General features: G+C 46.1%; 1 protein-coding gene across 3 annotated transcripts; it reads right to left on the bottom strand.

Moving 5' to 3' along the window:
* Positions 1–24,631, bottom strand: Zmat3 (zinc finger matrin-type 3). Of its 3 annotated transcripts, none has more exons than XM_005069734.4 (6): positions 24,495–24,631; positions 20,558–20,884; positions 5,358–5,477; positions 3,481–3,647; positions 3,262–3,362; positions 1–1,713 (listed from the first exon to the last, which is right to left on the bottom strand). In XM_005069734.4, exons 2-6 carry the CDS (start codon positions 20,825–20,827, stop codon positions 1,502–1,504), a joined length of 870 nt encoding a protein of 289 aa, XP_005069791.1. In that variant the 5' UTR covers positions 20,828–20,884; positions 24,495–24,631; the 3' UTR covers positions 1–1,501. The 3 variants fall into 3 exon arrangements, with proteins under 3 accessions (XP_005069791.1, XP_012968500.1, XP_021082581.1); XM_013113046.3 differs by lacking the exon at positions 24,495–24,631 and adding an exon at positions 23,943–24,282; XM_021226922.2 differs by lacking the exon at positions 5,358–5,477.
* Between the last annotated feature and the right edge of the window lie 3,210 nt (positions 24,632–27,841).

The following is a 27,841-nucleotide window of genomic DNA, read 5'->3' as shown; positions in this document are numbered from 1 at the left end:
TTAATCACAAAAGTAACCTTTAATTGTGAGTTTCAACTGTTTTAAAGCAAGCATGGAAGGGGTGGTGAGCGCTTCCTTGCTCTCCATCTGTTTTCCTGGAGAATTCTCCAGGTTACACAGAGGTTTCCAGTGGTGACATGAATAATAAAATGTGCATTTGTCATAGTGCAAAATACTGCTTGCTATAGGCCTTCAGCAGAAGCGTGCTTCCCGAAAAGCATGGGCTGGGCATGCCGCTTTTACCACGTGCGGCAAGAGAGAAAACACAGTGAACACAAGTTCACATAATACTCCGGCAGTCGATCTGGACATACACTATGGCTTTTTATTTAAAAATAATAATCCCACTAGAATCATTAGACACCTAAAGCCATCTATGTTCTCAGTCTCTTCAAGGAGGCAAAGGAGAAAACACAATGTCTGTGCATTCTTCTACTGGAAATGACATTGAAACTTGATCTGCTTTTTTAAAAGCATCCTCTGCACGTCAGAAATAGAGAGCGGCATTTTCCGTGGGTGCCCATTACCGGCAGGGGCAGTGTCAGGATACAATCATCAAAAAGCCACAAGACAATGACTAGCCCATGAGTCCACGTAATTATCAGTGAAAATATAATTCCAAACTAAATCTCAAACACATGCATGCATTTCCTTGAATCACCTGAAAATATGTTTTCTAAAAGAATATCCATTTTCAACTCATTACACAGTCGAACTGATAGGCAGGCTGACCCAAGTAGGAGGGAAGAGCGGGTAGGGATTAGACGTGTGCCATTCTCAACTGGAGATGAGGCTACATCCTCAAAAGAACGTAAGAATTCTAGCCGGGCGGTGGTGGCGCACGCCTTTAATCCCAGCACTCGGGAGGCAGAGGCAGGCGGATCTCTGTGAGTTCGGGGCCGGGCTGGACCGATAGCCTCCAAAACAATACAGAGAAACCCTGTCTCGTAAAAACCAAAAAAAAAAAAAAAAAAAAAAAAAGAATTCTGGATTAAAACGGGACAAACTGTTGCGGGGGGACCCAAGCACACACCACAGTAGCACATCATACTGAAATGACACCGCACTGTGGCGATGGTTCCCCAGGACCGTCAGGAAACGGGAGTCTGGGTTTCCCTCTCTCCACAATAATCTGAGGAACAGACTCAAATCAAGTCTTCGCCTAAGACTAAAACTGCAAAAGTAGATGCCGTTTTTAAATGATCATAGCTCTAGACGGCCAAGCTACTCCTGGTTAAGCAAAACTTGGTCAAGATAAGAAGTTACTCCTGACGGGGCAGGTAGGTCACACACTGCGAGCCATCTGACACAGCTGGCCCCAAACAGCATGGCGACCTAAGAAGCACAGCTCCCTCCCCCAGCCCGACTGGACGACTCATGGCACCACCGCAGGTTATGAAGCAGAGGGAGGAGGAATGTACGTATCAAGGGGACCACAAAGCAAGGCAGGCCGACAGAAGGCAAACGACAGGCGGGCCCAGCTTCTCCATGAGCACGGGCATCACTGTACATAGCCCAGGTTCTCCATCTCACTCCGGTACCGCTGCTCGGACACCTTGCTCTTGTGCAGCTTGCTCTCCAGATGCTGCCGGAACTCCACTTCTTCCCCGGCGCCCACGTTACACATGGAGCAGTAAAACTGCCCACTGGGAGTGACGCACATGGCAAGGTCTCGTGGGATCCTCTGCCGAGAGCGGGCATTGAAGTAAGGACCTGCAAGAGGCAGACGTAAAACGGTCAAGGGCTGCGAGACGGCTTGAGGGTCTGGGTTCTGATCGCCTGCATCCACATAAAAGCCAGGCACTGTGGCCCGTGCCTGTAACCCCAGTGCTGGGAAGGCGGAGCCAGCAGGATCCTTGGGATTCACTAGCAAGCTAGCCTAGTCAATCAGTGAGCTCAAAAAAAAAAAAAAAAAAAAAAAAAAAAAAGGTGTAAATAACAGAGAAAGATAGCCCCAAATTCACTCACTCTCTTCTCTCTCCCTCCTTCTCTCCCCCCTCCACACAGATACTCAGAATGCCCACTTAGTAAAGATAATCTACCAGTTAAATAAAGGAGTGGCGAATGGACTTTTTAAAAAATTACATGTATATACAAGTTGAATCTATAAACATAAAATGATTCTCCAACTAGTGTCATGGTGCTTACTACAGAGAAAAGTCCTGGTTCTAAATGCTTATGGCTCTTAAAAATAAATACAATGTTTAAAGACTGTAGCCAAGCATGGTGACTTGTGCCTATAATTTAGCACTTGGGAACCTGAGGCAGAAAGATTGTAGCAAATTTGAAGTCAGTGTGGGCAATATGGTAAGACCCTTCACTCCAGCCCTGTCTATGTATTTTTATTAGTCTGCGACCCAAATCCTAAAATGCATTGCCTTGACATTAACACAGCTGTGCCCGGCTCCTTCATCGCAGCTAGCTTTTGAAATCCAGCCTGACCATCTTTGTCTTTTAGTTGCCTTTGGTCATAACTAGCAATGCGCTGAGATTGCATTCATCGGACCACAGGGTTTTCTGTCTCTGTATTTTCACTAGCTGTCTCTTGTTGTTCAGTGAAACTTGGTTTTGTTTTACTGTTCATGCAAACAGCCTCTGCTGGCATGCACAGTTTTGGAGGCCGTGGTTGCCCAGACTAGGATGAACACTGAACAAACACTTCCATAAACGCATGGCCCTCCACACATCACAAGAACTTTATAGATGATGTCATTTACTACCTGGTTAAAAATCACGACTGTTTCACACTTTCCCCAATAAATGAAAACTGAACACAGTGTGGACATGTCAAATGTCTTCCTCAATCTCTCTCCACCTTATTTTGAGACAGAATCTCACTGAACCTGGGGCTTGCTGATTCAGCCAGTTCCAGGGACCTGCCATCTCTACCTGAGGCCGGAAGTGTGAACTGTTGTGCCTGGCTTTTCCTGCATGTGCTTAGGATCAAACGCAGGTCCTCATGCTTGCATGGCCTCCCCATCTACCCAGCACTCAGAAAGCCCACTTTCCACTTACATTGTTTCCTCCAACAAACATTAAAAAAATAAGGAATTATAAGTGGAACCATAAGGAATTATAAGACACTATGATTTAAAACCCAGATAAATAGTATGCTTAAATAGGAAATAAAGAATACCAGAAACAGACTGCCAGACGAGCCATTCAGTAAAACAACAACTAACCTAATCTCCTGGGGCTATCTGCTGCTACCATTTGCAGATTTGTGTACACTTGGGAGGCACATGGGAACATGCAGGGTACCTGAATTGTTCTGGACTGAGTGCATATTCCTCCTGGTGGCCATCATCTTAAATTCACTCCCTTCTTTCCGGGTCCGCCTTGGCCCCGCCTCTGCGGAGTCCCTGGAGAAGAGGAATTTGAAATGAGCGAGCCATCCAAACAAGGCTCCCTTTCTCCTCTCCTTTAAACACAGTTGCTTCCACGTAACAATCCGGCCTCAGAGGCAATGGCAATACCTACGAGAACGAGTTACTCTGAGCTTCAGCCAGGCGAAGTCTCTTGGCATGGTTCTTGCCCTGGTAGTGGGCCTGCGCCACGGCAGGGGAGCTGAAGGAGGCATCACACAGCTTGCAATAGTCATTCTCTGTGGCCAGGATCACTCTGCCCCCTGGCTTGCAGGAGCCCACCTGCCAGCAAGGACACAGAAGCACAGTTACACCTTCCCACTCCCCCAAGACCCTTCCGAGAAACAGCCAAAGCCCAGGGCATGGCTGCAGGCTTTGTAAGAAAAGGCAGTTCCAGGGGAATCCCATTTGGATTACAATTACCTATGAACCAAAGCACCAACTAGTGTGATACTATAGCCATTGAAGAAATGCTTACAAAGTGTGGACATTGAGGGAAAGGGGCAAAGCTCTTCCCAGAGAGGGAAGTCTGCTCAAAATCCACCAATAAACACCTACTGAGCACCAATTGTACATCAAGTAGCCCACCTAGACCCAAGGCTGCAAAGTTGTGAAAGCTCTAGTCCTACAAACTCCCCAAACCACCTGTGGCTATATAACTGCGGGGGGGGGGGGGGCCTAGTGAACCAGACAACATGTTAAAACACCATCAGGATTACATTCCATTGGGTCAACAAAAATTACAAAGCAAATTTTGGCTAGAGGTGAATCTGTGGTTAAGATTGTGGAGACCATCCCTTATCTAGAACATTTTTTAGGGGGTGGGGGGTTCACGACAGGGTCTCTCTGTGGCTTTGGAAGCTGTCCTGGAACTAGCTCTTGTAGGCCAGGCTAGTCTCGAACTCACAGAGATCCGCCTCCTCCCGAGTGCTGGGATTGAAGGCATGCACCACCACCTCCCAGCCTAGAGCAGTTTTTTAAAAGGCACTGTCTGATATGGAGGAGAAGATTCTTGGGGACAATAGGACATCTTCATATTTCACAGAGGTTTGTGCTTAGCAAACAAGGTGGGCCAGGCCATTTTCCAAGGAGGGGACAGCCACCTAACTCTAGAGTAGCCATCCTGAAGGAACTCACGATGTGAAAACCACTCAGCTGGAAAGCCCCTGCTGCCATTTTTAAGGTATCTCATTTCCTACCAGTCTGAGGAGGAGGCGCAGCAGGGGCACCTACACACATTTTAAGCAGACTCAGGAAAGTAACATTTACATCTTGGTAGTTGGGAACACCAAGCTAAGACAACACTTTTTTTTTTTTTTTTTTTTTTTGCTCTGCAACATTTCAAATATGCAACATCATGGAAAGTTACTTAGCTTTTCCAGGCTTCTAATAAAGCCCCCATGAGGCCCATGCTGCTGGCCCATGGACCAAGTTCTGAATAATAAGGTCAGCACTTCCTTGGCAAATAGTAAATGAGGCCAGAGCCCAGGACTAGACTGAAGCCAATTATAAACTTATCTAGTGTGCAGGACTTAAGACAGCATCAAAAGCAATCATGATAAGCAATATTTTAGTGGAATTTTTAGATTTATTTTACTTTATACTTGTGAGTTTGTTGTCTACATATATTATGTGTATCATGTGGACCTGATGCCCTCAGAAATCAGGTGAGGAACTGGAGTTACAGACAGCTGTGAGCCACCATGTGGGTGCTTGGAACAGAACTGAAGTTCCTTTGCATGAACACTAAGTGCTCTTAACCACTGAGCCATCTCTCCAGCCCGTATATCCACCACTCCCCACCCCCAGGGCAAAACCTAGATATCACACAGTCATTTAACCTAGAATTCTGAAAGACATAAAAACAGACATAACACTGTTCTTCCATCATCTCTCACATCACGGCCAAGGGTGGCGCTGACAGACACAGGCACAGGACCTGTACTCATGACCACATGTGTGTGACAGACTCTTCATACTGCTCTGCCTCACCTGTGGAGGGACAGGAACAAGGGGTGTGGCTACAGGCTCTGCCACGCTGCTCATCCTGGTTGGAGGAGGACAGCTGTTAGCTGCATAATAATTTCGGAGTTTCTTGCCATGGTTTTTACCCTAGAGGTTAACACAAAGCAGCTTATCAGACAGAAATCAGTGCATACACACGGGTCTGCAGTCTTTCCTGTACACCCAGAATAGCAGACCCTTGCCAGATCCCTGTCGTAGGCTGAGGTCTACTCCTGCTGTAGAACGGTTTTATTTATCTGGAGAAGATAAAAGAATGAAGCCAAAGAAATTAATTTCCCCTGTTTCTAGAGAAACCCCGTACTTCCCAGTGCCACTTCCTCCCTGAGGCTTGTCACCATTCACACACCTCTGTGTCAATAGGAATCTTGTGATGCTCTGATCTAAGTGGCTTCAAAATCAAATAATGAGACAGCTAATCCAATTGCTTTTACAAAACTAGCACTTACAGAGGGTCACTTCAAACAGGATTTTGATGAGTCTCGGTTCACCCGCTGCTCACAGAAACCCTGGAGGGATCGCCAATATCGTCCATACCTGACAGGGTAGGAACTGCAGAGGGGTGGGCACACACCTCCGGAAGGAAACCAGCAGAGCCATGGCCCGAACCTTCTCAGCACAGCCCTTACCGCACATCATGGCGGCGCGTGTCTACTGTGAACTTCTGTCAAGTCAGAATGGCCTTTCTCATCATGGGCTTTTTTTTTTCAGTTATAATTCACAGGAGTACATTCCTTGAGCTGATATGAAAAATAAAACTGGCAGCAGAGCTCAAAAGCACTCTGATGGGGCTGGCAGGATGACCCAGAAATTAAAAGAGCTCACACTACAATAGAGAACCTGGGTTCAGTTCCCAGCACCCACATCAGGCAGCTCACAAACACCGTAGTTGTAGTTCAAGGAGATCGGTGTCCTCTTCTGGCCTCTGTAGGTGCCTACACACACGACACACACACATTCATGCAGGCGTGCACGCACACATAAATAAGAATAAAATCCTTAAAAGCACTTTGAGTAAGGGTAAAACAGTTCATTACTTGTTAAACCACGTTGTAAAATTTAAACCTACATACCAACATTTACCATCTACTACCTGCTACCTCCTAGGAGTGGACTAAGCACACAGCCTAAAGACAGCTAAGCTCCACCCCCTGCCATCCAAATGTTCTAACTACACCGTCCCCATGGGACTACCAGAGCCAAGTTTACAGTCCCCTCTATGGTTGTACTTTCAATGAGCTCTACAAAGCATGCCACCATTGGTCTCCCTCCTCCTGGAAATGGTCCTCCTCCCTTTCCTCTTCACACCTCACTTCCACTCCCAGACCTTCAGCTCTGCAGTGCCCAAGGCCCACCCTTGGCTCTCTTCTCTCTTTGTCTGTTCTCCAACTCTAGCTCACTTTGCTCAGTCTCACAATTTTATAAGACAATGAATAAATGTGGGGGTGGGGCGTGGGGATGTTCTTTGCTGTTTTTAAGACAAGTCTCTCACAGCACAGGCTGGCTTGGAACTCACAGTACGCCTGAAGATAACCTTGAGTGCATTAGCCTCTTGCCTCTAAAGCGGGTGTGCCCCATTACATCTAGTTTATGCGGTGCTGAAGACCAACCCATAGTTCTGTGTACGCATTCCCCAACTGAGCTACAGTCCAGAACTAAGACGATGAATAAGTTTATGTGTCCCCAGATGTGGCTGTATCTCTGACCTTCAGAGTCACATCCCCAAATCCCTTGTTGTCAGACACACTCTGGAGTCTTAAAAGGAACATTCAACTTTACTCTTGATTCCTTCCGACACGACATTTCATCACTTCCTGAGTCATCCACATGTCCACCCAGTGCTTGAGAGAACTGCTGAGGCCTTTGTGCTTGAACCCGCACTTCTATAACCCTAGCACATCTAATCCACTGACGCGTCCTGGCGGCCTGCCTTCAAACACCTCTCCAGCCATTCCTCTCCTCTCAATTACATCAACTCTATAGCAACTCAGACTGCCAATGCCTTGTACGTGCGGCCACAGCTCCTCCCAGCTGCTCTCTGTCTGGTTCTTTCGTAATTCTCATAGGAGAGTGATGATTGGAGGCACGACTCAAACCACGGAGCCTCCCTCTCTTAATCATCCAGTATTGGCTAAGTATGTGCTCAGCAGGCGAGTGCCTGTTCAGCACGGGCAAGACTCTAGGCTTGATTGCCCAGCACCACAAAGAAAAGCTACCAAAGTCTCCCCGACAGACCTCCCAGGATAGCGGACAGGAGTGAGTTTACTGCAGCTGCTGTTATTCATGTGCCTCTAAGGAAAAACATGGTTTCACCACACGCGGCTTACCCTTGTGGTTGTTAGCTTCACTCAGTGACTCCTCTGAACCCTCAGAGTATAAATTGTCTGACTCTCTGGCTATTGCATGACTCTAGTCTGCCTCACTTTTAGGCCCTGTTCTCCGAGGCTCACCATGCTAACTAGAGCAGCAAACACAGGAGTATCTCAAAATTAAGAATTGAGAAGGGGTTAGAGACATAGCTCAGTGAGAGAGCACAGGCCTCGGAGGAACGAAGTGCTGGTCCCATCCCCAGCACCACCCCTTCCCATCAACATTATCTGGCAAGCCCCATGGTAATTAACAGTCACTGCCTACAAGAATCATCACTAACTAAGCGAAAGTGTGATGAGAAATAAAAACACCCGTGTGGTCTCAGAATATCTCTCCATATGATCCTTACTCAACAGATAAACAGCGCCTTTTCCAAGGAGACCATTGTAGGCACCACCTTAATTGAGAGATAATTAACACCAAGAGAACCACTCTTGACTCACGCAACAGGAAGGACACGGCATCATGTCTGCAATAGTACTGCCCAAAACCACATAGCCTGAACTCAAGCACTCAAGGCAAAATCAGGAAACACTACAAAATAGTTCTTCAAAAACTGCAAGATCCTGAGAGAAAACAAGCAGGAAGAGGATGACGAGGAGGAGGTGGTAGAGGAATGGCCTGTCCAAGCTAGAGAAAACACTAGAGTTACATGTAAAGTCTCACTTTGGATTGGAGCCCAGAGGAGGGGCTATGGGTAGACAGCAGGACAAATGGAAACAGGTGAGCACAGAGGACAGAGCACATAAGGGTCCCAGTGTTGGCTCTTTGCTCTGCCTTCATTGAGTTTCTTGTTGCTAGGTAGCTCAGGCTGGCTCAGAACTCACTATGAAGCCAGGCTGAACATGTGACCACCCTGCCTCCCCCTCCCAACTGCTAAGCTTATCTACATGCCACACACCACACCCACTCTATTTGTTTCTTATGGCTGGTAATTGTACTTCTATGTAGACTATTCATACCTGGGGAAACTGGATGAAACACAAGTAGCTAAGTTTAAGATGATTCAAACTAATAACAGTAATAATGATTTCCAAATTCATAAGAAAGTGCCGTAACAAGGGACAAGCATCCACTTGGAGAAGCCATGACCCCTTGCACCCAGGGGCCATCCTGCAGCATTAACAATATCAGACACAGGGAGTTGTTTGAACTACCTGATACATGCTGGCTTGAAGGTGCTGTGTCAAAAATCACCAATCACCATCCTCAAAAGCAGAAACAGAATGTATTTCTAATATATATATATATATATATATATATATATATATATATATATACACACACACACACATATATGCATACACACACACACCAGGCAGGCTGTAAAACCACAAAATAAATACTATCGTAACCCTTAAGTCCATAATTTCATATTGTTAATTGACATTCTATTTAAAAAAGTATACTCTGAAAACAATTAAACAAGAGAGCCTCACTATTTAGTGGATGACTATCTAATTAAATATATAAATAAATAAAACCAGCTAGGTGAGGTGACACACTCTTTAATCTCAGCCCTCGGGAGGCAGAGGCAGGCAGATGTCTGTGATACAAGACCAGCCTGGTCTATGGGGTGAGTTCCAGGACTACCATATAATGAGACCCCATCTCAACAAAACAAAACAAACACAAAGTCAACATAGTATTTCAAATCAAGGTCACCTGTAAAATTAAAAATAAGTGAAGTAATAGAAGAAACCCCTCGGTTTCACAGAAAACTCCAGGAATAGAGATTCACACATTTCAAAATGCTTGCAATTATGAGCAGCATGGCAAATGCCCAGCTGCCATGCTTCAGTCAGATGTCACTGTCCCACAATACTTGTGTGCCAGGAACCCTCCTTTCACTTACCGATGGCACCATGGTATAAGCACCACAATGGCCGGGCGGTGGTGGTGCAAGCCTTTAATCCCAGCACTCGGGAGGCAGAGGCAGGCGGATCTCTGTGAGTTCCAGGCTGGGCTGGACCGATAGCCTCCAAAACAATACAGAGAAACCCTGTCTCGTAAAAACAAAAAACAAAAAACAAAAAATAAGCACCACAATGCTGGCATTCACATGCAAAGAGAAGCTGGTAATCACCCTCGCAGTGGAAAGGAAAAAGTTCTCAACTGAATAAGGAAAAGCAATGTGCTGAAGCTGCTCGAGTCTATGCTGAGGATCTATCTCTCCAAGGACTGTGAAGGAAGGAAAGTGCTGTAGAAGATTATTTTTAAGTGTGTTACATTTGTTTATGCTCTGGTACATTTGTTTAATGACACAAAGATGTGTTGCATTCTTTTCAGTTGCCTTTGTTTAACTCCGTGAAGCTGCACTACTTTGCCTGTCTAAAACACATGATTGGTCTAATAAAGAGCAAACAGCCAATAGCAAGGCAGGAGAAAGGCTAGGAGGGACTGGCAGGCAGATAGAATAAACAGGAAGAGGAATCTGGGGAAGGAAGAGAGGAGCAAGAAGGGGCCACCCAACTACACAGTCAGACATGGAAAAGGAAGGAAAAAAGATACACGAAAATAGAGAAAGGTAAAAGCCCAGAGGCAAAAGGTAACTGGGATACATTAAGACAGGCTGGCTAGAAACAAGCCAAGCTGAACCCAGGCCTTCATTCATAAGTAAGAGTAAGCCTCCAAGTGTTGGGGGGAAGTCCTGTGCATTTGTCAATAAAGCACTGCTGGCCAATAGGAATCTATATAGGTGGGACTAGGAGTCCAGGAGGACTCTGGGAAGGAGAAACACAGAGAGTCAAGATGTAACGCCATGGGGTAGGAAGCCCAGAAAGTTCTCCGGTAAGAGAAATACTTAGATTAACAATTATGGGGTAATTACTTAAGTCAGAGCTAGCCAGTAAGAAACAAGCAAGGCCAACAGCTTCATAATGAATATAGCCTCCTGTGTGTTTATTTGGGACTAATGCGGCTCTGGAACCAGGCTGGCGGGAAGGCTTCTCACAAGGAAAAAGCTTCCCTTTACATCCAAGTAATCACCTGGGAGCTGCATGGTAGGCCACACAAAGAGCCAAAGAGTAAAAAAAAAATAATCAGCAACAAGAAAGTTCACTGCCATCCTCAAACTACAGAAGTTACAGCCATGTGCACATATGTGTGGTTAAACTTGTGAATGCATGTGTAGGAAAACATGATACATATAGGAGTGAGACCATGTGTCTGGTAACCCTAGAGGAGGTCACAGAATGGCAGCCCCGCAGATAAACAGAGATACCGAGCAAAAATACCAATCAAAAAATCCAAAATATATGAAATATTTATCAGCACATCACTATATTTCAATAAATTGGGGTGGGGCAAGAAGCAAGTCATCAGCCAAGGGATAGGGATTATAAGGGTTCCAGAAAGGGGGGTAAAGGATATATTTTAAAGTTTTTAAACCATCTCCAGAGCTTAGACAATAGATAAAAACAGATAGAAGGGATCTACGAGTGCTGTCCAGAACAAATTTTAAAGACCCAGACACATCCATCAATGTAAAATTTCAGGCTCAACAAACAAAAGTCTAAAACCTTACAGGGGTGGTGGTTTGAGAAAAAAATGTCCCCAAAGGGAGTGGCACTATTAGGTGTTCCCTTGTTGGAGGAAGTGTGTCACTGTGGGGGTGTTTGAGGTCTCTTTTGCTCAAGCTTCCCTCAGTATGACGGTCAGTAGACTTCCTGTTTACTGGAAGATGCAGCACTCTCAGCTCCAGCAGCATGTCTGCCTGCATGCCGCCATGCTCCCTGCCATGACGATAATGGACTGAACTTCTGAAACTGTAAGACAGCCACCTCAATTAAATGTCTTCTTATAAGAGTTGCCATGGTCACGATGACTTGCACAGGATCAAGCCAATGTAAGCCCAGCACAGATGTGGAGGGCCCATGATGTCCCGCCTCTAGCTGAGAAGCTCTTGGCAGTAGACAGCTTCTGGTGGGGCGGAGTCATTTTTCTTCAGATGTGTGAACTCTTATTAAGCTGCCCAGTTCCCAGTGGATACGTAGTGGATGGCCTCATACCCAAACACATATCAGACTCAGTGACACACTTTTTAAAAAGGAAAAAAAATAAGAGGACATGAATTCAGGAGGGAAACAAGAAAGGAGGGGCTGGAGGAGGAAATGGGGGATAAATACGATCAGATTACATTGTGGATACAGATGTGAAAACTCAACAAATAAATAAAACAGTATGTATTACCAATAATGAGCTGGCCGTAGTGGCACACACCTCTAATCCCATCATTTGGGAGTCAGAAGCAGGTGAATCTCTGAGTTCAAAGCCAGACTGGTCTACACAGTGAGTTCCAAGACAGCCAGAGCTACAAAGTGAAACCCTGTCTTTAAAAAAAACAAAGCAAATACATGTAAAAAATAATGGTGAGACCTCCAAAACAATACAGAGAAACCCTGTCTCGTAAAACCTAAAATAATAATAATAATAATAATAATAATAATAATAATAATGGTGAGAAATAAAAAGAAAAGAATGAAGGTAGAAGAAGGACAGGCTAAGAAGGGATTAGAGGGGAAGTAGTGGGGGACAGGGAAGATGTGACCAGGATAAGATTGGAATTTGTGAAGAATAATGCTTCTTAAAAAGAAAAAAGCAAAGGGAAGGTTGCTGTTGGTATTTCAATATATTATTCAGAAGAGACCTAGCCATATATGTATTCTGAAAGTAAAGACATGGGAACAGCTGGTAAAATCCAGAATGCAGGATGGAGAGTCCAACTGGTCCTGAGCAGGGATATCTCTCTGGGGGTGGGGGTGGGGGGATGAGAAGGGATAGACTCAGCTGGAGAGGCAGCAGGCTGCCAGGACCCAGCTAACGACTGGAGAAGCAGAGCTGCTGTCCCCTCACAGGGCCAAAGCAAGGACTGGAAGCACTTGCCTTCTGGTGATCCAGACAGCAGAACAAGAGAACCAGCAAGGCTCATCCTCGGGGCCATGCTCAATCACATTTGGACCCGAGAATCATCTTCTATGACCTCATCTACTGGTTGAATTATTCTTACGAGAATCCTTTCAGATACTCAGGACACAGGGCCTGGTGTTACTCTTGTAATTCAGTTGCTGGGGAGGCTGAGGAAGGACAGCTGTGAGCTCAAGCCCAGCTGGGCATCTTGGTGAGAAAGGGTTGTGAGGCTGGGGATGGAGTTCACTAGTAAGGACTTGCCTTGCCTAGCACATACAGGGCCCTTGGTTTAATCACCAGGGTTGCCCAAGAAAACAGATAAACTGGTGTCTAGATGTAGGACAGCATCCTTGGAGAAAGCTACAAGATGAAGTTTATTTACTCATACAAAATCCTAGTCACTATCACAGCAGCCACAACATTGAAACAGCCGCATTTCTTCACCTAGCACAGCCTTCCAAAGCAACAAAATGAAATAGTTTTGCATGTTTGTGCTGGTTGGGTTTTGCCAACTTGACACAACCTAGACATATATGAGAAAAGGGAATCTTAATGAAACAAACTTCCTTAAGATGAACTTTTGGGGCATTTTCTTGATTAACAACTGATGTGGAAGGGCCCAGCCCCCTGGAAGTGGTACCAGCACAGGGCAGTTGGTCCCGGGGTGTATAAGAAAGCAAACTGGACAAGCCACAAGGAGGAAGTCAATAAGTAGCATTCTTCCATGTCCTCCGGGTCAGTTCCGGCCTTAAGTTCCTGCTCTGACTTCCCTCAGTGATGGAGTGTGACCTGAGAGTTCTGAGGTGAAATACCACCCTGCAACTTGGTTTCAGTCAGTTTTTTATCACAGCAATGGAAGCCTAACTAAGACACAGACTGGTGTCGGGAGTAGGGCTTTGCTGTGACAGGCCTGACTATGCTGTTTTGGTGAGGACTGGGGACTGACGAGAAAAGCTGAGTACTCAGAGCCTCCTGAGCTACGTGGGAACTTAGAAGACAATCCTGTGGGGCGTGCAGAGGATGGAGGTCTGGCTTGTGTGGAGTTCAGAGGGAAGTTTGAGAGTCGCTTACTATCTCCATCAAGGACATTCATGGTTCTGATGTAAGAGTCTGCAGTTCTAGTCAGCTGTAGCTGTGATTAGCAGGACACCAGAACCACTGAGGTGAAAGTCTTCCGGGGAGTGTTTCCTCAGAGTCGGCACACACAGGCTGTAGTCTAGAGGGAGCGAGGCTGTACCTTGCACTGGCAGTCTAACTTGGTAATGTGTGGTACTGGTTTTGGAGGCATGGAGGGGTCACGGGGAGCAGCTGAGGCTTGGCACTGTGTGAGGCGAGGAGAGGGTACTGGTGAAGGTGACGCCTCAGTTGTAGCCCCAGGATTGAAGGAGCCGTGAAGAGAAGCTGAGGTATGTCACCATGTGACAGAGTCAAAGTCCCTGAAGAGAGCCCAGGAGAGGCTACTGCTGCAAGTGCAGCCCAGCTCCAGTGGAAACACCAGCAATTGTGAGATGCCAGTTCCATGGGAGGCCCACTAACAACAGCAGCAGATGTTAATATTCAGGCATCGATGCTGGCCTGCCCTTGGGGTTCTGACAGGACACGCCCTCAGCTGCAGCCACAAGAGCACCACCAGTGCACATTCACTACATTCCCTTCTAAAGGGCCCGCCCACCTCCCATCTTTCCCTCTGTGTGTGTGTGTGTGTGTGTGTGTGTGTGTGTGTGTGTCCCTCTCCTTCTGCCTCTTTCTCCTTTTCTGCCGATCATGTCCCTAGAGGCCAGTCTCCCCCCCCCCCCCACCCTTTCCAATTCACTTTCCCCCAATTAAAAACCCTCCACCCAAGCTTGTCACATGGCATCTTTCTCTCTCATGCAGTTTTTAAAATTACAATAGCAGCTGAAGTGGAGCACCTGAGTCTGTGAGACAAGCTACATGTGCTGTGGACAGCAGAACCAGAGAGCTAGAGCTGCTTAGGCCCTGGGAAACCAGAAGACCATGAGTCCCAGAAGTCAGACTTCAGCCTTGCTTTGGTTTTGAATGTTAACTGTGCCCTGGTTCTTTCCTCTTAGGGTAAGAAATTATTTAACTGTTTTTTTTTTTTTGTTCATGTTTTTCAGGAACCTACAGCTATGAGGTCCATTTCAAAAAGCCTTTAGATATTTGAGAGACTTTGAACTTTTAAGAGATGTTGAATTTTTAAAGAAAATGTGGATCTATAAAGTATTGAAAATTTTGAAGACGGAGGGACTTACCATTATACTACATTTATATTATGGTATTAATATGAGATCACGGGGATGAATAAGAAAAGACAGGGTACATTTTAATAAGTGATGCACTTGTGTGTTAAATCACAAGTGGTCAATTGTGCTGGTTGGTTTTGTCAACCTGACACAGCCTTGACTGTGTGGGAAGAGGGACTCTTCATTGAGGAAATGCCTTCAGAAAGACTGGCCTGTGGAGAAGGCTGCAGTGTGTTTTCTTGATCAATGATTCACAGAAGGACCCACCCAACTAAAGGTGGTACCACCCTTTGCGGATGACACAATAGGTATAAGAAAGCAAATCAAGCAGCCATTGGATGAAGCCAACAAGCAGCATTCTCCCCAGGTCCCTGCTTCAGTTCCTACCCTGATCTAGCTCAGCGAAGGAGTGGAGCTTGAGAGTGGTAGGCTGAAACAAACCTCTTCCCACCCTGTCACTTTGGTCATGGTGTTTTATCCCAGCAACAGAAACATTAAACCACAACACTCTAAACACAGGAACACACCTCAACCAATCAGTATTAACTAGCATAAAATACTCAATCCTCACAATCCTGCAAGGGAAAATAACGGCATGTGCTTTACAGATGTTGAATATGAAAAGGTTTTCTTCTCTCCTAAAGCAATGGAGTCAGGATGCCAGCCCAGATCTTGTATAGATTCCAAAGTGCCTAGAAAACTTATAAAAATATACAAACCCACCCTAAACCCAAAGGGTATTTTGTCCATTCCTAGTTCATTTGGATAAGAAAAATTTGCAAACATAAAAATTAGCTGAGGGCTGGAGAGTTGGCTCAGCAGTTAGGAGTGCTTGCTCTTGCAGAGGACCCAGGTATGGTCCCCAAAACCCACACAGTGATTCACACTCCTCTGTAACCCCAGTCCCAGGGGAACCTGCATCCTCTTCTGACCTCGGCAGTCACCAGGTAAACACAGAGTACACAGATATACATGCAGCCAGAGCACATATGTATGTACACACAAAATAATAGTCGATTTTTAATTAAAAAATAAGCTGAGATTAGAAATACTGACATCCATGCAAACCTGGAGAGTTGATATTAAACTGTATCTAAATCTGTGGAACACTGAAATGGGAACCAAAATACTGCAGGCTGAGGATGCATGAGAAATGAAGACCTTTTATGGTTCATTTACACCAGGCCAAACTCTGGAAATAGCAGAAGGAAGAAGAAAGGCTAAGAGGAAAGACTAAAGGGAAGTTTTCTGCTGTGTTAATATATACAGGAAGAGCCAATAACAGTGTGTGTTCGTTCTTGAGCATGCAGAAGACAGCTGGTGCAAAGCGTGTGCTCCTCTGTTACTCTCCACCTCATCGTTTCCACGTAGGGTCTTGCTAAATCTGGAACTCGCTCTTTTGACTAGACTGGCTGGGCAACAAGTCCCTGGCATCCTCCAGTCTCCACTCCTCCATTCCCACTCTTTTAGCCGCCAAGGCTGGCTGGGGTTACAGGTGAGAGCTACACCCAACTGTTAGGTGGAGGCCTGCGATGGGGTCTCTGAGCTGGCACAGCACGGGCCCACTGCGCCATCTCGGTCCCCACTCTCTTCATTGTGCCTGGAGACCACTGCATCTGGCATCACAGGTCTAAAACCACGCATAGTTTCTCCCATCAGCGTAGCTAACGTGACACTCAACTGGATACCAAACACTATCTACCTTTATGACGAACTCCGGAAAAGCGCTCCGTGTAACTAACTAGTCCTTTTGCACATGAATATGCAAATTAGCATGTACATTTCTGACTTTCAAGGTGGACGCTTAGTAAACCTTATTTATGTAATTTGCCTTTTTTTTTTTAATGTGGCCGGCAAGATGGCTCAGCAGATAAAGTCTGATAACCTGAGTTGCCCCCTACACAAACACAAATGTAAAAGTACTTTTTATTCCTCTCCTCCTCAACACAGCTCTTCCTCTGGGTATTTATGCTGATGAAATCCCATTATATTCTTTCATGCCAGGCCTGCACTAAGTAATCCGAGCATGCAGACAAATTCAATAAAACGAAAGCTCATTTCTCTTCCAAAATTTTGATCTTAAATTAAGTTATAACCAAAGCCATAATTTTAAAACTGAAAAATTAGATAGCCTCGTTAAAACATAAATGACTCAGCTGAGGCTGCTTCAAAGCTAAATGACTGGGCTAAAAGCCTGGGGTATAAACCATCTGTGATGACCACCCATGGCTCGAGAAGGCAGCCCCTGATTGGGAGCATCGAGATGCCAGGAGAGATGGCGACGAGGCCGCGGGGGGGGCGGGGGGGGGGTTTGCAGAGCCATCACCGCTGTATCCTGAGTACTGGAATGTGATACAGTCAGACTCCGTCAACAATGGCTGTTTACCACACTGAGCAATACGAAGCTCACTAAAGAGGGTTAGGTAACTCAGAGAGTGAATTGTGCATTCACACGGGGCCTTTCCACTTACACACGTGTGCCTGAAATAACAGGCCCACGATCTCCCCCTTACACACGTGTGCTTGAAATAACAGGCCCACGATCTCCCCCGGATAACAACTACAAAGCAGGGTTTTTCATCGTGAAGTAGAGCTTTCCTTCCGCCTTTCTTCATCACACACCTTTGGTTCCGCCTGTCAGCACTCACCGCTTCTCCGCCTGCTCTACTTTCTTTGGGGAGCGTGGGGGCACAGGATCTCAGGTAGTCCAGGCGAACCTCAAAGTCACTCAGCAGCTGAGGGTCTCCTTGGCTTCCCACTCCCCAGCGCTCCACCTCGAAAGTGCTGGGAAGCTTCCGCATCCGCCACACCCTCCTGAAGCTTCTCTCCTCTTTCTTTACTCTCGGCTATTGGCTTCTGCTCTGCAACAGGCTGTACTTCTCCCCCAACTTATCCACTTAAAATCTGTATTACTGCGAACTTTTTCCTCGTTTTCTTATTTCTAGTTTGGTTACTCAGTGCATCACGGAGGGGACAGGAATAATTTACAAATCTTATCAGCTAAGAAGTTTAGAGCAAACGCATAAGTATGTGTAATTTTAAAAGGTTGATCTCATTAGTAGTGTAAGTCTAAATCCAATGGTGTTTCCATCAGACTGGATTCTCTGTGAAAAACCATAAGGTTCTATCACAGTGTGAACACAAGAGTCACAGAAGCAACCTGACGTACAAGTACAACCCACACAGACACATTTAAAATCAAACATTGCCTCATTCCCCTTAGAAGGTAATGACTATGCAGAAGGCAAAAAAAAAAAGCAAGGGTATGCCCAATAAAGATAACGGGCTTCGGAGAACTGAAAATCTTAACTATCCTTGTTTTTTGCAAATGACTCTTTACAAAAAACATCTCACAGGAATAAATATAGAGGTGAGCTACATTTGTGTCTGTTTGAGATGGGTCATCATAACAGATTCCACCTGGAGAGAAGACAGGAAAAGCAGCCCCCAGTATCTGGCCATCATCATGGGGAGCAGCACGGGGGGGGGGGGGGGCTGCGGAAGAAAACGGGGAAGAAACACAGAAGCCTTGGTTAACCACCGCTGTGCAAAGGCACACTGCAATGGATCCTGCTCTGCTGCTGGCAGCAGACAGACATGAACAAGGCAGAGCAGCAGACCTTTTCCTCCCAAGGAGGTGTTTGTAACAGGAGGCACAATATTCCATTACCCATCTTTAGGATCAAAATAAAAGTAAGCAAGCAAAAACTTAGATCTGGAGAAAAGTATGAGGAGCTGATGAACTCCTGAGTGACCATGTCTTATTGACATGGATGAGCACGGCTATGTCAAGGGCCCAGTGCCTCAGAATCATGGGAACGGCAAGGCAAGGCCTTACTATTCCTCTGAATGTAAGAACTAATGCTTGCAGGGTGTGCAGAAGGAATCAACACAATGATGACTGCAGCCTGAAACCACTCCCTCATGGACTCCCCCTCCCAAGAGTAGCTAACCTGCCTCCTCCTTGTCCTGCTATAATGCTGAGTTTCCTGGCCACTGCATTCTGATGTATTCCCATCAGAGATCACTGCCCACTGGATCCCAGCTTTTCTAGATGATGTCTGTCTTTTCCCCATTCTCTGACACCTCAGCCAGGTCAATTTGAAAGCAGACAAGGTCGCAATGGAAAAGTATAATTTCAGGCAAGAAGAAATACTTTATAACCCGCAGCTTTAAGCCATGTGATCTTAGCAGTGATAAAAACTAAATCAAAAGTTATCCAGAAGATAGCCTACATTCAAAGAAGGTTTCTGTTTTCAGGTCTCTCTTCTCCAAAAGGAAAAACATCAAATTGTATACAGACAGCAGCATCAAATAAAAAGAAATACCAGGAAAGAGATGCCTCAGCAGTTAAAGTGTTTGCAGCTCTGCAGAGTTCCGCAGTTTGCTTCCCAGCACCCCTATCAGATGGCTCACAACCACCTGCAACTCCAACTTCAAGGGATACAACATCCTCTTCTGGCTTCTGAAGACACCCACATGCACATGTGCATATACACAAAAACACAAAGCTAAACATAAAATAAAAGTTTAAAAACAAAACCCTATATCCTCTCTTAGCTCCCCATTTGTTTTTAGACAATAATACCCTTTAAAACTGCCTTTTCCACAAGCTATTCTACATAGAGATAAATGCTTTAAACCTTAATATTCAGTATCAGTTCACTCAGAAGACTTAAAGAAACTCAGGTATGTTTATGATGAAGGTAAAACTTAGTAACTGAATACCATAATATTCTCCTTTTTTTGCCTCAGCTATAATAGGGTGCACAGGAAAAGTCTGAAGTAAAAGTCATGAGGTAGGTGGCCTTGAACTGATAAAGTAGTACAAACTTCAGAATAATTTTACACTGAATTAATGTAGTACATTTCTCCTTGGGACCATGGGCAGAACCCACTGTGTAAAACATGGTACTCTATTTTCTACCTCTTCTGAGTTTTCCAAGCTCCATTGGTCATACCTGGAGAGGCAATTTGTAGTGAAACAGTGCCCAAAATATTCACCCCATTGTCAACTTCTCCACCCAACACCCAAAATGCTTGCTCCATTGACACTATCTAACCAAACAGCCTGCAAATGCCCACCCAACTGGTACCATCTAGGGTGGTTTGAATGAAAACAGCCCCATAGGCTCGAAAGGTAACGGCACTATTTGGAGGTGTGGCCTTGTTGAAGTAGGCGTGGCTTTGTTGGAGGAAGTGTGTCACTGGGAGTGGGCTTTGAGGTCCCAGATGCTTTGAGGCCCTCCTGGCATTGTGCTTCCTGTTTCCCGTTGATCCAGATGTAGAACTCTCGGGTACCTCTCCAGCACCATGTCTACCCGCATACATGCCACCATGCTTCCCACTATGGCAATAATGGACTAAACCTCTGAACTGTAAACCACTTAATTGTTTTCCTTTATAAAAGTTGTCATGGTCATGATTTCTATTCACAGCATCAGAAACCCTAAGACACCATCTAACCAAACAGCACCCGGAAAGCTCACCCCACTGACACCATCTAACCAAACAGCACCCGGAAAGCTCACCCCACTGACACCATCTAACCAAACAGTACCCGGAAAGCTCACCCCACTGACACCATCTAACCAAACAGCACCCGGAAAGCTCACCCCACTGACAGCTGCTCTCCTTTCCTCCTCTTACCTGATAGTGTGCCTGGGCTTGCTGAGCAGAGTTCAAGGTGACATTGCAGAGTTTGCAGAAGAGGGGCTTGCACAGCTCCTCCAGGGCAGAGTCTGGTTCCCCTCCCTTAGCTAGCTCCTCTTCCCCTGCCAGAGGCAAGGATGCTTCCTGCCCAAAAGGCTTCTGTGGCGGAAGCTGCAAGGTCCTTGTGGACCTGGCAGCCACTGACATAGGAGGAGAGGTCGAGGGCCGCTTAGGTGGAGGAAGCCCGGCCTGTTGCAAGAGAATCATCAGGCAGGAAAGCCTCGGGCATAGTCCAGTGGGTGGTGAGGGGCGGCGTCTTCAAACCTAAAACAAGCAGGGAAGGAAATGAAAATGAGATCTCAGCAATATGACATAGAAATGACACCATAGTCTTTCTCCTCTCCAAACCCACCTTTGGGGCATCTCTCCTTAGTCTTAGCTTAGCAGACTTTCCCTGCCTGGTTATTCCACTGACATAAGGTTTTCCCCTGAGAAGAGCTTCAGAGAGTTGCTTTTATTTTGCTGGGCACAGTTCCAAATGCCATGCCTCTGGCCATAGGCATTAGCAGCATTGCATCCATGTCCAATTAAGCTGAAAAGTCACAAAGCCGGAACTTGACATCAGAGGTCATCCAAATCCCTCCTGCCTGATGGTTATATGCACAACCAAAAACAAACAAGCAAGAGAAAACCCAGAGGCAAGAAACTCTTCCACCCAAAGGATATCATAGAGTGGAAAAGAGTATCACCTCTTTTAAGAATCCCTTCTTTTCTTCTAGGTATTTTTGTCTTACTTGTTTTTACTGTGTGTGAGTGCATATATGCACCATGGCACAAGCAAGTCTTCCACCTGTACACATGTGTACACCCAAGAGGTACAGCAAGAACTTTACCCACTAAACCACATCACCAGACCCCGTTTTGTTTGTTGGTTTTGTTGTTGTTTTTAAGACAGGGTCTCACATAGCCCAGGATGGCCTTAAATTTGCCCTGCTACTCTTGATCTTCCTGTCTCCACATCCCAAGTGCTAGAATTACAGCCCTGCACAGCCTATCAGATCTTTAAAGCATAATCTAGGAGAGGGCAGCAGTAAGTCTCCTTCTGAGCAACCAACGAATAGTTAGGCTCTGCAAGGTGGAGTTGACAGAAACAGCCTGTGGACCTCAGATGGCAAAATGTGCTGTTTGGAAGACAGTTTTGTTTTGCTTTTGTTTTTAAGTTGAATTGGTTGTCAATATTTAAAAATCAAAAGCTTCACAGAATCTAGCAACGAAAGGATAATCTGGCAACACTACACCCACGTCCTCCAACGCACACAACCACCTGTTTGGTGCCAAAAACACAACACTCCACACCCAGGCCAGCCTTCTCAGGGTCCCCTCAAAACTACTCAGGGCACTGACTAAAGGCCTTGGGATGGTGACTCTACTCCATACAGTCTTAGACCTTGTAAAATCAAAATATCTTCTCACCTACTCAGGATAAAACATCCAGACTGGAAAGTGTTGAACCAACTAATGGACCACACTATCCAAAGCCCTATGGTGACTTTTAGGTCATTTGTATCATTCCACTTTCTTCCTAAATAAGAATACACTCAGTGATGGTTATCATTTCAATTGTCAACCTGACAGGGTCTGGAATTACCTAGAGATGAAGTCTCGGTGAGGGGTGATCCAGATTAGGCTGGCTGTGGGCATGCCTATGAGGGATTTTCCTAATTAGGCTGAGGAGGGCAGACCCGACCGGAAAGTGTGCAACACCACTGCATGGTCGTGGAAGGCATCAACAGGAGATAGAACTCTACATTCACATTGCTATCTGACTGTGGACCCCATGAGACAGCCTACCATGATGGTCTGACCAGCTGCCTCAGGTTCCTGCTACCTAGACTACCCCACGATGGTAACTGTGCCTTAAACAGTACCACAAAATAAATAAACCCTTTCCCCCTTAATGGCTTTTGTCAGGATATTTTATCAAAGCAACAAAAAAGAAACCAAGACACTCTCTATTCTGTTGTCCTCAGAAAAGACCCACCATGTTCCACTCCCTCTTCAACTTTATCCCCGATTCCTCCTGCATCCCAAGTCAGACGGCATCTTTTAGTTCTGACCACCACAGTAAACACCCTTTGAGGTTTCTAGATTCCAACCATCTCAATTAGAATCTTTATTTCAAAGTCTACACTTCCCTCCGCTCTCAGTATTGTTAAAACTTTTCTTGGTTAATAGAATGTGGTGTCTTCAGCTGCTGGGGTTTGGTTTCCGTCTGAGATGAAAATGTCTAGGATAGGGCAGTAACAGGTTTACTAAAATGACTCAAGGAAACTTTAAAAAGTAAAAGTCTAGTTAGCACATTTGGTAAACACACAGTGAGGAGGAGCCACTGACCGGGAAGTCAGACAGTTAAGAGCAAGATGAATAGCTGAAGAATTTAACAGTACATTTTATTAACCGGAATAGCTAGAACTGCCCTTAGCTCTGGAGACACAGAGAAAAGTGATGCAGATTTGGAACATTTAAACGATAAGTTTCTCTGAAACAATATTATTTCTCCCAACTAAATAAAAGGCAAACAAAAAGCAACAATGATTATGGATATTGGGGAGGTGGGTAATGAAACTAGAGAAATAAAACCATGTTTTAAAACAGTTTAATGACTGAGTCATAACTGACCTTGTCATTCACTAAGTTGTCATATAGATTCTGTTAGGTCATCGATGCTGTTTGGTCATGGTGAAAGGACAGACAGAGCAGGGTACCAAAACATCCAAATAAAGAAAATCAGCAATACACAGAGAACTCAATCAGCCTACAGCCAGACATGCCTGGGCTTGTTTCTGGCACACTGACTCCCACCTGAGGAAACCCCAGCATGCGCTGCCCCCACTGTGACAAATGGCTTTCCAGCAGAAGCAAGGCCCTCCTCAAGACAGAGGCACAAAAGACAGAGCAAAACCCCGGTGGGGGTGGGGTGGGGGGTGTTTACAGGCCAGGCTTACCCATTACTACATTTTATCTTCATAACCTCAAAAATGCTGCTAATATAGTTAATAATCAACATAAGGCTAGCCCCTTCTCCTAAAAAAAAATCTATAGGCAACAATCACAACAGGTATTACATTTGGGCAATAAATAAATAAAACCAAAGCGTCAGTAAATGCACAAACTGAAACACAGAGACCCAAAACACTCGGATCCGTTCAAACTGCTGCATTAATTTAAGAGACTAATTTAGAAGCTGATATAAAAATACTTCTCAGATCTTAAAAATCCATCCGATTGGACGTGTGCAACGGCATACATGAAGGAAGAACAGGGTTTGACGTCCTAATTTGGAAGGGAACTGAGAAGATACTAAAGAAACATCACAGCTCACCATGTACAGGTTCAAGGGAAATGAATGACCACAGCACACGTTTCCATGGCTGGGCTGGGGCCTACTCCTCTCGGGTTGTATTGCAAACAGCCCTCCCCTTGGCAGAAATGGACCCAGGGAAAAGAAGAAAATCCAGGAACAGGTCCCTGGCGTCCGCATAAAGTAGGGAAGGCTGTCCCCGGGTATTCTGGAGAAGAGAAAGAGACAACCTTACTCAGAGGTCACCAGAACGCGGCAGGCAGGGGAAAAAAAGCCAGCCCCGGAGGTTGTTTTACATCACAGAAGGAGGCAGAGACGAAGAGGAGGCCGTGGCGACCCGGGCTCAGCTCCTAGGACTCAAAGCTGCGACCCTGCAGCATCGCCCCCGCGTGTGCCATTCCTGGGCTGGGCGCGCACGCACACGCACTCCGGTCCCGCGAGGATGCCGCCGGGGAGCACCGAGTCGCCGAGACGGCTGCGGGATCGGACTCGGTGGCCCGCCGGGCGCCGCGGGCGGGCGAAGCTGACCCGCACACACGGACGCAGCGGCGAGGACCCGCTCTCCGCACTCACCGGAACCGGCAGGCCGCAGCCGCCCGGCCAACCCCACGCGCCGCTGCCAGGCTCCACGACCACTCCGTGCGCTCGCCAGCCGCTCCGCTGCTGGAGGTTGACTGTCAAAAGTCGGTCGGAGCGGAGCCACAGGGAAACAGCTGCAGGAAGTGACTGCGGAACCGGGAGGCGGCGGCGGAGGCGGAGGCTGGACTCCGGCGGCGCCACTGCGCATGTGCATGGGAGGCGGCGGCGGCTCCCGCAGACCCGGGGCGCGGGGCAGGTGCGGGACGGCAGTGAAACGGGGTACACTGGCGGGGCACTACCGGGCACAGATGGCCCCCCTGGGGCTGCCTCAGCCTACCCTGAAAGCGATGCGGGCAGAAGCCTGGCACAGCCTGGTAGGAGGGCGGAGGTTCTCAGCTGGGACCTGGAAACTATACTCCCTGCGTCTCCGCCCAGGGATGTAGGGAAGCAGTGCCGTCCAGGCCTCGCAGGGCTACCGAACCGGCACCAAGACCTGCGCTCACCTGCACGAGGCGGCGAGAGTCCGAGGACACTTTCTCCTGACCCTCGCAGTCTCACCTGCAGGACTCGACAGACCACAGAAGCCTCCAATACGTCAAGAGAGATACTAAGTTGGAATTCAGCCTCAGGGTTCTGCTGGCACCGTACTTTCTAATTCTGCATGTGATAACTTGTATGGTGGCTGGGTTTTTCTCCTTGGACAACATGACACACATTTTCCAGTTACCATCACCAGCACAGTATGGTTTCGCAGCATCAAGTACTTTCACATTGTGTGCGGTTATTGTGTAATCATAAACTAAAATGAGTTATGAGTATGGTAAGCTGTGCCCTAGTAGCAGGCAGACGTATGCTGGAAATTAAGGCTCTGCGACTGGAGCATGCACCATGCAGTACCAACAACAACCCGATGCTGACTTTGAACATGCGAGGACTGTTCAGCAGACACACGAAGCTAGTATGCACCAGTATTGGGGAAAGTAATCCTTCATTCAGATGTGTTTAGTGCAAGAACAGTATATGTGAACATTTCTAGTGACTTCATTGTCTTTAAAATAACAGAGTAGAGGGGCTGGAGAGATAGCTCCGTGGTTAAGAGTACTGGTTGCTCTTCCAGAGGTCCTGAGTTCAATTCCCAGCAACACAACCATCTGTAATGAGATCTGGTGCCCTCTTCTGGCCTGCAGGCATACATGGAGTGCTGTATACATAATAAATAAATAAAGTCTTAAAAAAAATAACAGAGTAGAAATGCATTTCCAATAGGGCCTCAGCTAGTCTCAGAACTTGCCATTCACACTTATTAGCTGGGAACATGCCTGGGCCCTGGCTGAGCTTTCTCATCAAGACGGGCCTAATCCTCATTTACAATCACAGGCCCATAGTAGTTACACGCCATGTCTTATGATAAAATGGCTAACAAAGGCAACTGAAGAAAAGATAGGTTAGTTTGGGCTCACAGCTTGAGGGTGCAGTCCATCACAGCAGGGAAGGCATGAGGGCAAGAGGGAGCAGCTGATCATCCATGCCCACAGCCAGGAAGCCAGCTGCCTTGAAGCTGTTCTGGATGCAGAACTCAGGAAAGTGCAATGGCGCTCTGAGATGTTGGGTTCCCACCAGAGATTTTTCAGGGGGTCTTCCTTGATCAAACTTGATTTTTCTTAATCCAGAATGAATCTGGAGCCTCTCATTTACTGTGGAAATAAAAGCAGAACCTCTTTCCCAAAGTATCATATCTTTTGACTTACATTCTGAAGTCAATATTTTTTAAATATATGGGTTGGATTAATACAGCAACATTTGTGATCAAATGTCTCTTAGCAGCTGTTGCTCCTTCCTCAGCAAACAATTCAAAGACAACACAACATACTATATCTCTACTCTCTGTGTATTTTCCATCTTTATGTGACTTTTTCTTATAATACTTAACTCTCTTTTTAAGGACTTTATTATTTTAAAACCGCATATTTTTATGTCTGTCTAAACCTCTTTTCTCTCTCAAGCCTGTGCATATTTTTAAACACACTGTAAACTATTTAGAGGTGGTTTACTTTTTTTGTCGGAATTTGTCTTTACTATATATCTCTATCTTTTTCTGACCACATGAGTCTTTAAACTGCTAAGCTGCATGCCTAGGACCAAAGTGGCAGCTTTGATGGCTGGCTCTGCCCCTCTCCTGGGTATATGGGAGCTTAGCTTCATAGCAGGGGAGGGGGAGTCACATTTACTGCCCCAGTTCTAGGGAACTTCTGGGTCCATGCTGCCACCTTGCAGCAAGCCACCTGCTGCTCACAACCCCCATTCAAGTGTTTGGTAGCAGAGTCTCTCAAAAAGCCATGCCATTTTTGCCTCCAGCACTGAGCCAAGAAGCGGGCTCTTAAAAGAGCTGTGCCTCTACTCACCAGCGAACACAGCCTACCAAGAAAAGCCTAGTGGGTCATGCTTGTTATCCCTGCACTAGAGGGGTAGAGATGGGCAGATCTGTGGAGCTATCTAGTCATTCAGCCTAACTAAATTAATGAACCCTAGTCCCAGTGAGAGACCCTGTCTCAAAATACAAGGTGAACAATGGCTGAGGAACATTACCTTGAGGGTTGACTTCTGGTCTGCATGTTCATTTGCATGCACATACAAGAAATGCAGAGGGCATGAAAACATTATTTATGGTGCCTAGAGAGACAGCTGCTCTTCCAGAGAACCCAGATTCTATTCCCAACACCTATACAGCAGCTGAGAACTATCTATAACACCATTTCCAGGGGATCTAACATGTTCTTCTGGCCACTGTGAGGCACTGGATACACATGGTGTGTAGACATACATGTAGACAGAATACCCAAACACACAAAATAATTTTAATTTTTTAAAGAAATGCTATGTACAGGCATAGATTCAGCAAAATCCAGATTTGGGACAATGTGTAGATGGAGTTTCTTTCGCATCTGGTCCTGCTGCCCTTTAGCCCCAAATAAACACACAGAGGCTTTTTTTGTTTCCATAAGACAGGGTTTCTCTGTATTGTTTTGGAGGCTGTCCTGGAACTCGATCAGTAGACCAGGCTGGCCTCGAACTCACAGGGATCCGCCTGCCTCTGCCTCTGCCTCCCGAGTGCTGCGCCACCAACGCCAGGCCACAGAGGCTTATATTAATTATAAACTGTTTAGCCAATGACTCAAGCTTCTTATTGTCTAGCTCTCTCTTAATTATTAACCTATTTCTACTAAACTGTGTATCTCCATGTAGTCTTGGCTTACTGTAGAATTGTTATTCCTTTGGTGGCTACATGGCATCTCCCTGGCAGCTCACTCCTCAAGTCCTCTCCCCAGAATTCTCCTCATCTG

Source organism: Mesocricetus auratus, unplaced genomic scaffold, assembly GCF_017639785.1.
Source record: "Mesocricetus auratus isolate SY011 unplaced genomic scaffold, BCM_Maur_2.0 Super-Scaffold_100011, whole genome shotgun sequence".
NCBI classification, from domain to species: domain Eukaryota; kingdom Metazoa; phylum Chordata; class Mammalia; order Rodentia; family Cricetidae; genus Mesocricetus; species Mesocricetus auratus.
Note: the sequence above shows the minus strand (reverse complement) of the source record. Positions and strands in the feature narration are given on the sequence as shown.

What these genes read in the sequence shown, in the direction of transcription:
- Zmat3 (XM_005069734.4), bottom strand. Translation starts at nt 20,827, where the DNA reads ATGATTCTCTTGCAACAGGCCGGGCTTCCTCCACCTAAGCGGCCCTCG. An exon ending in GCTCAGAGTAACTCGTTCTC is followed by an intron (nt 3,363 to 3,480) that starts GTAGGTATTGCC and finishes CCTCTTCTCCAG; the next exon opens with GGACTCCGCAGAGGCGGGGC. An exon ending in CTCAGTCCAGAACAATTCAG is followed by an intron (nt 1,714 to 3,261) that starts GTACCCTGCATG and finishes TGCCTCTTGCAG; the next exon opens with GTCCTTACTTCAATGCCCGC.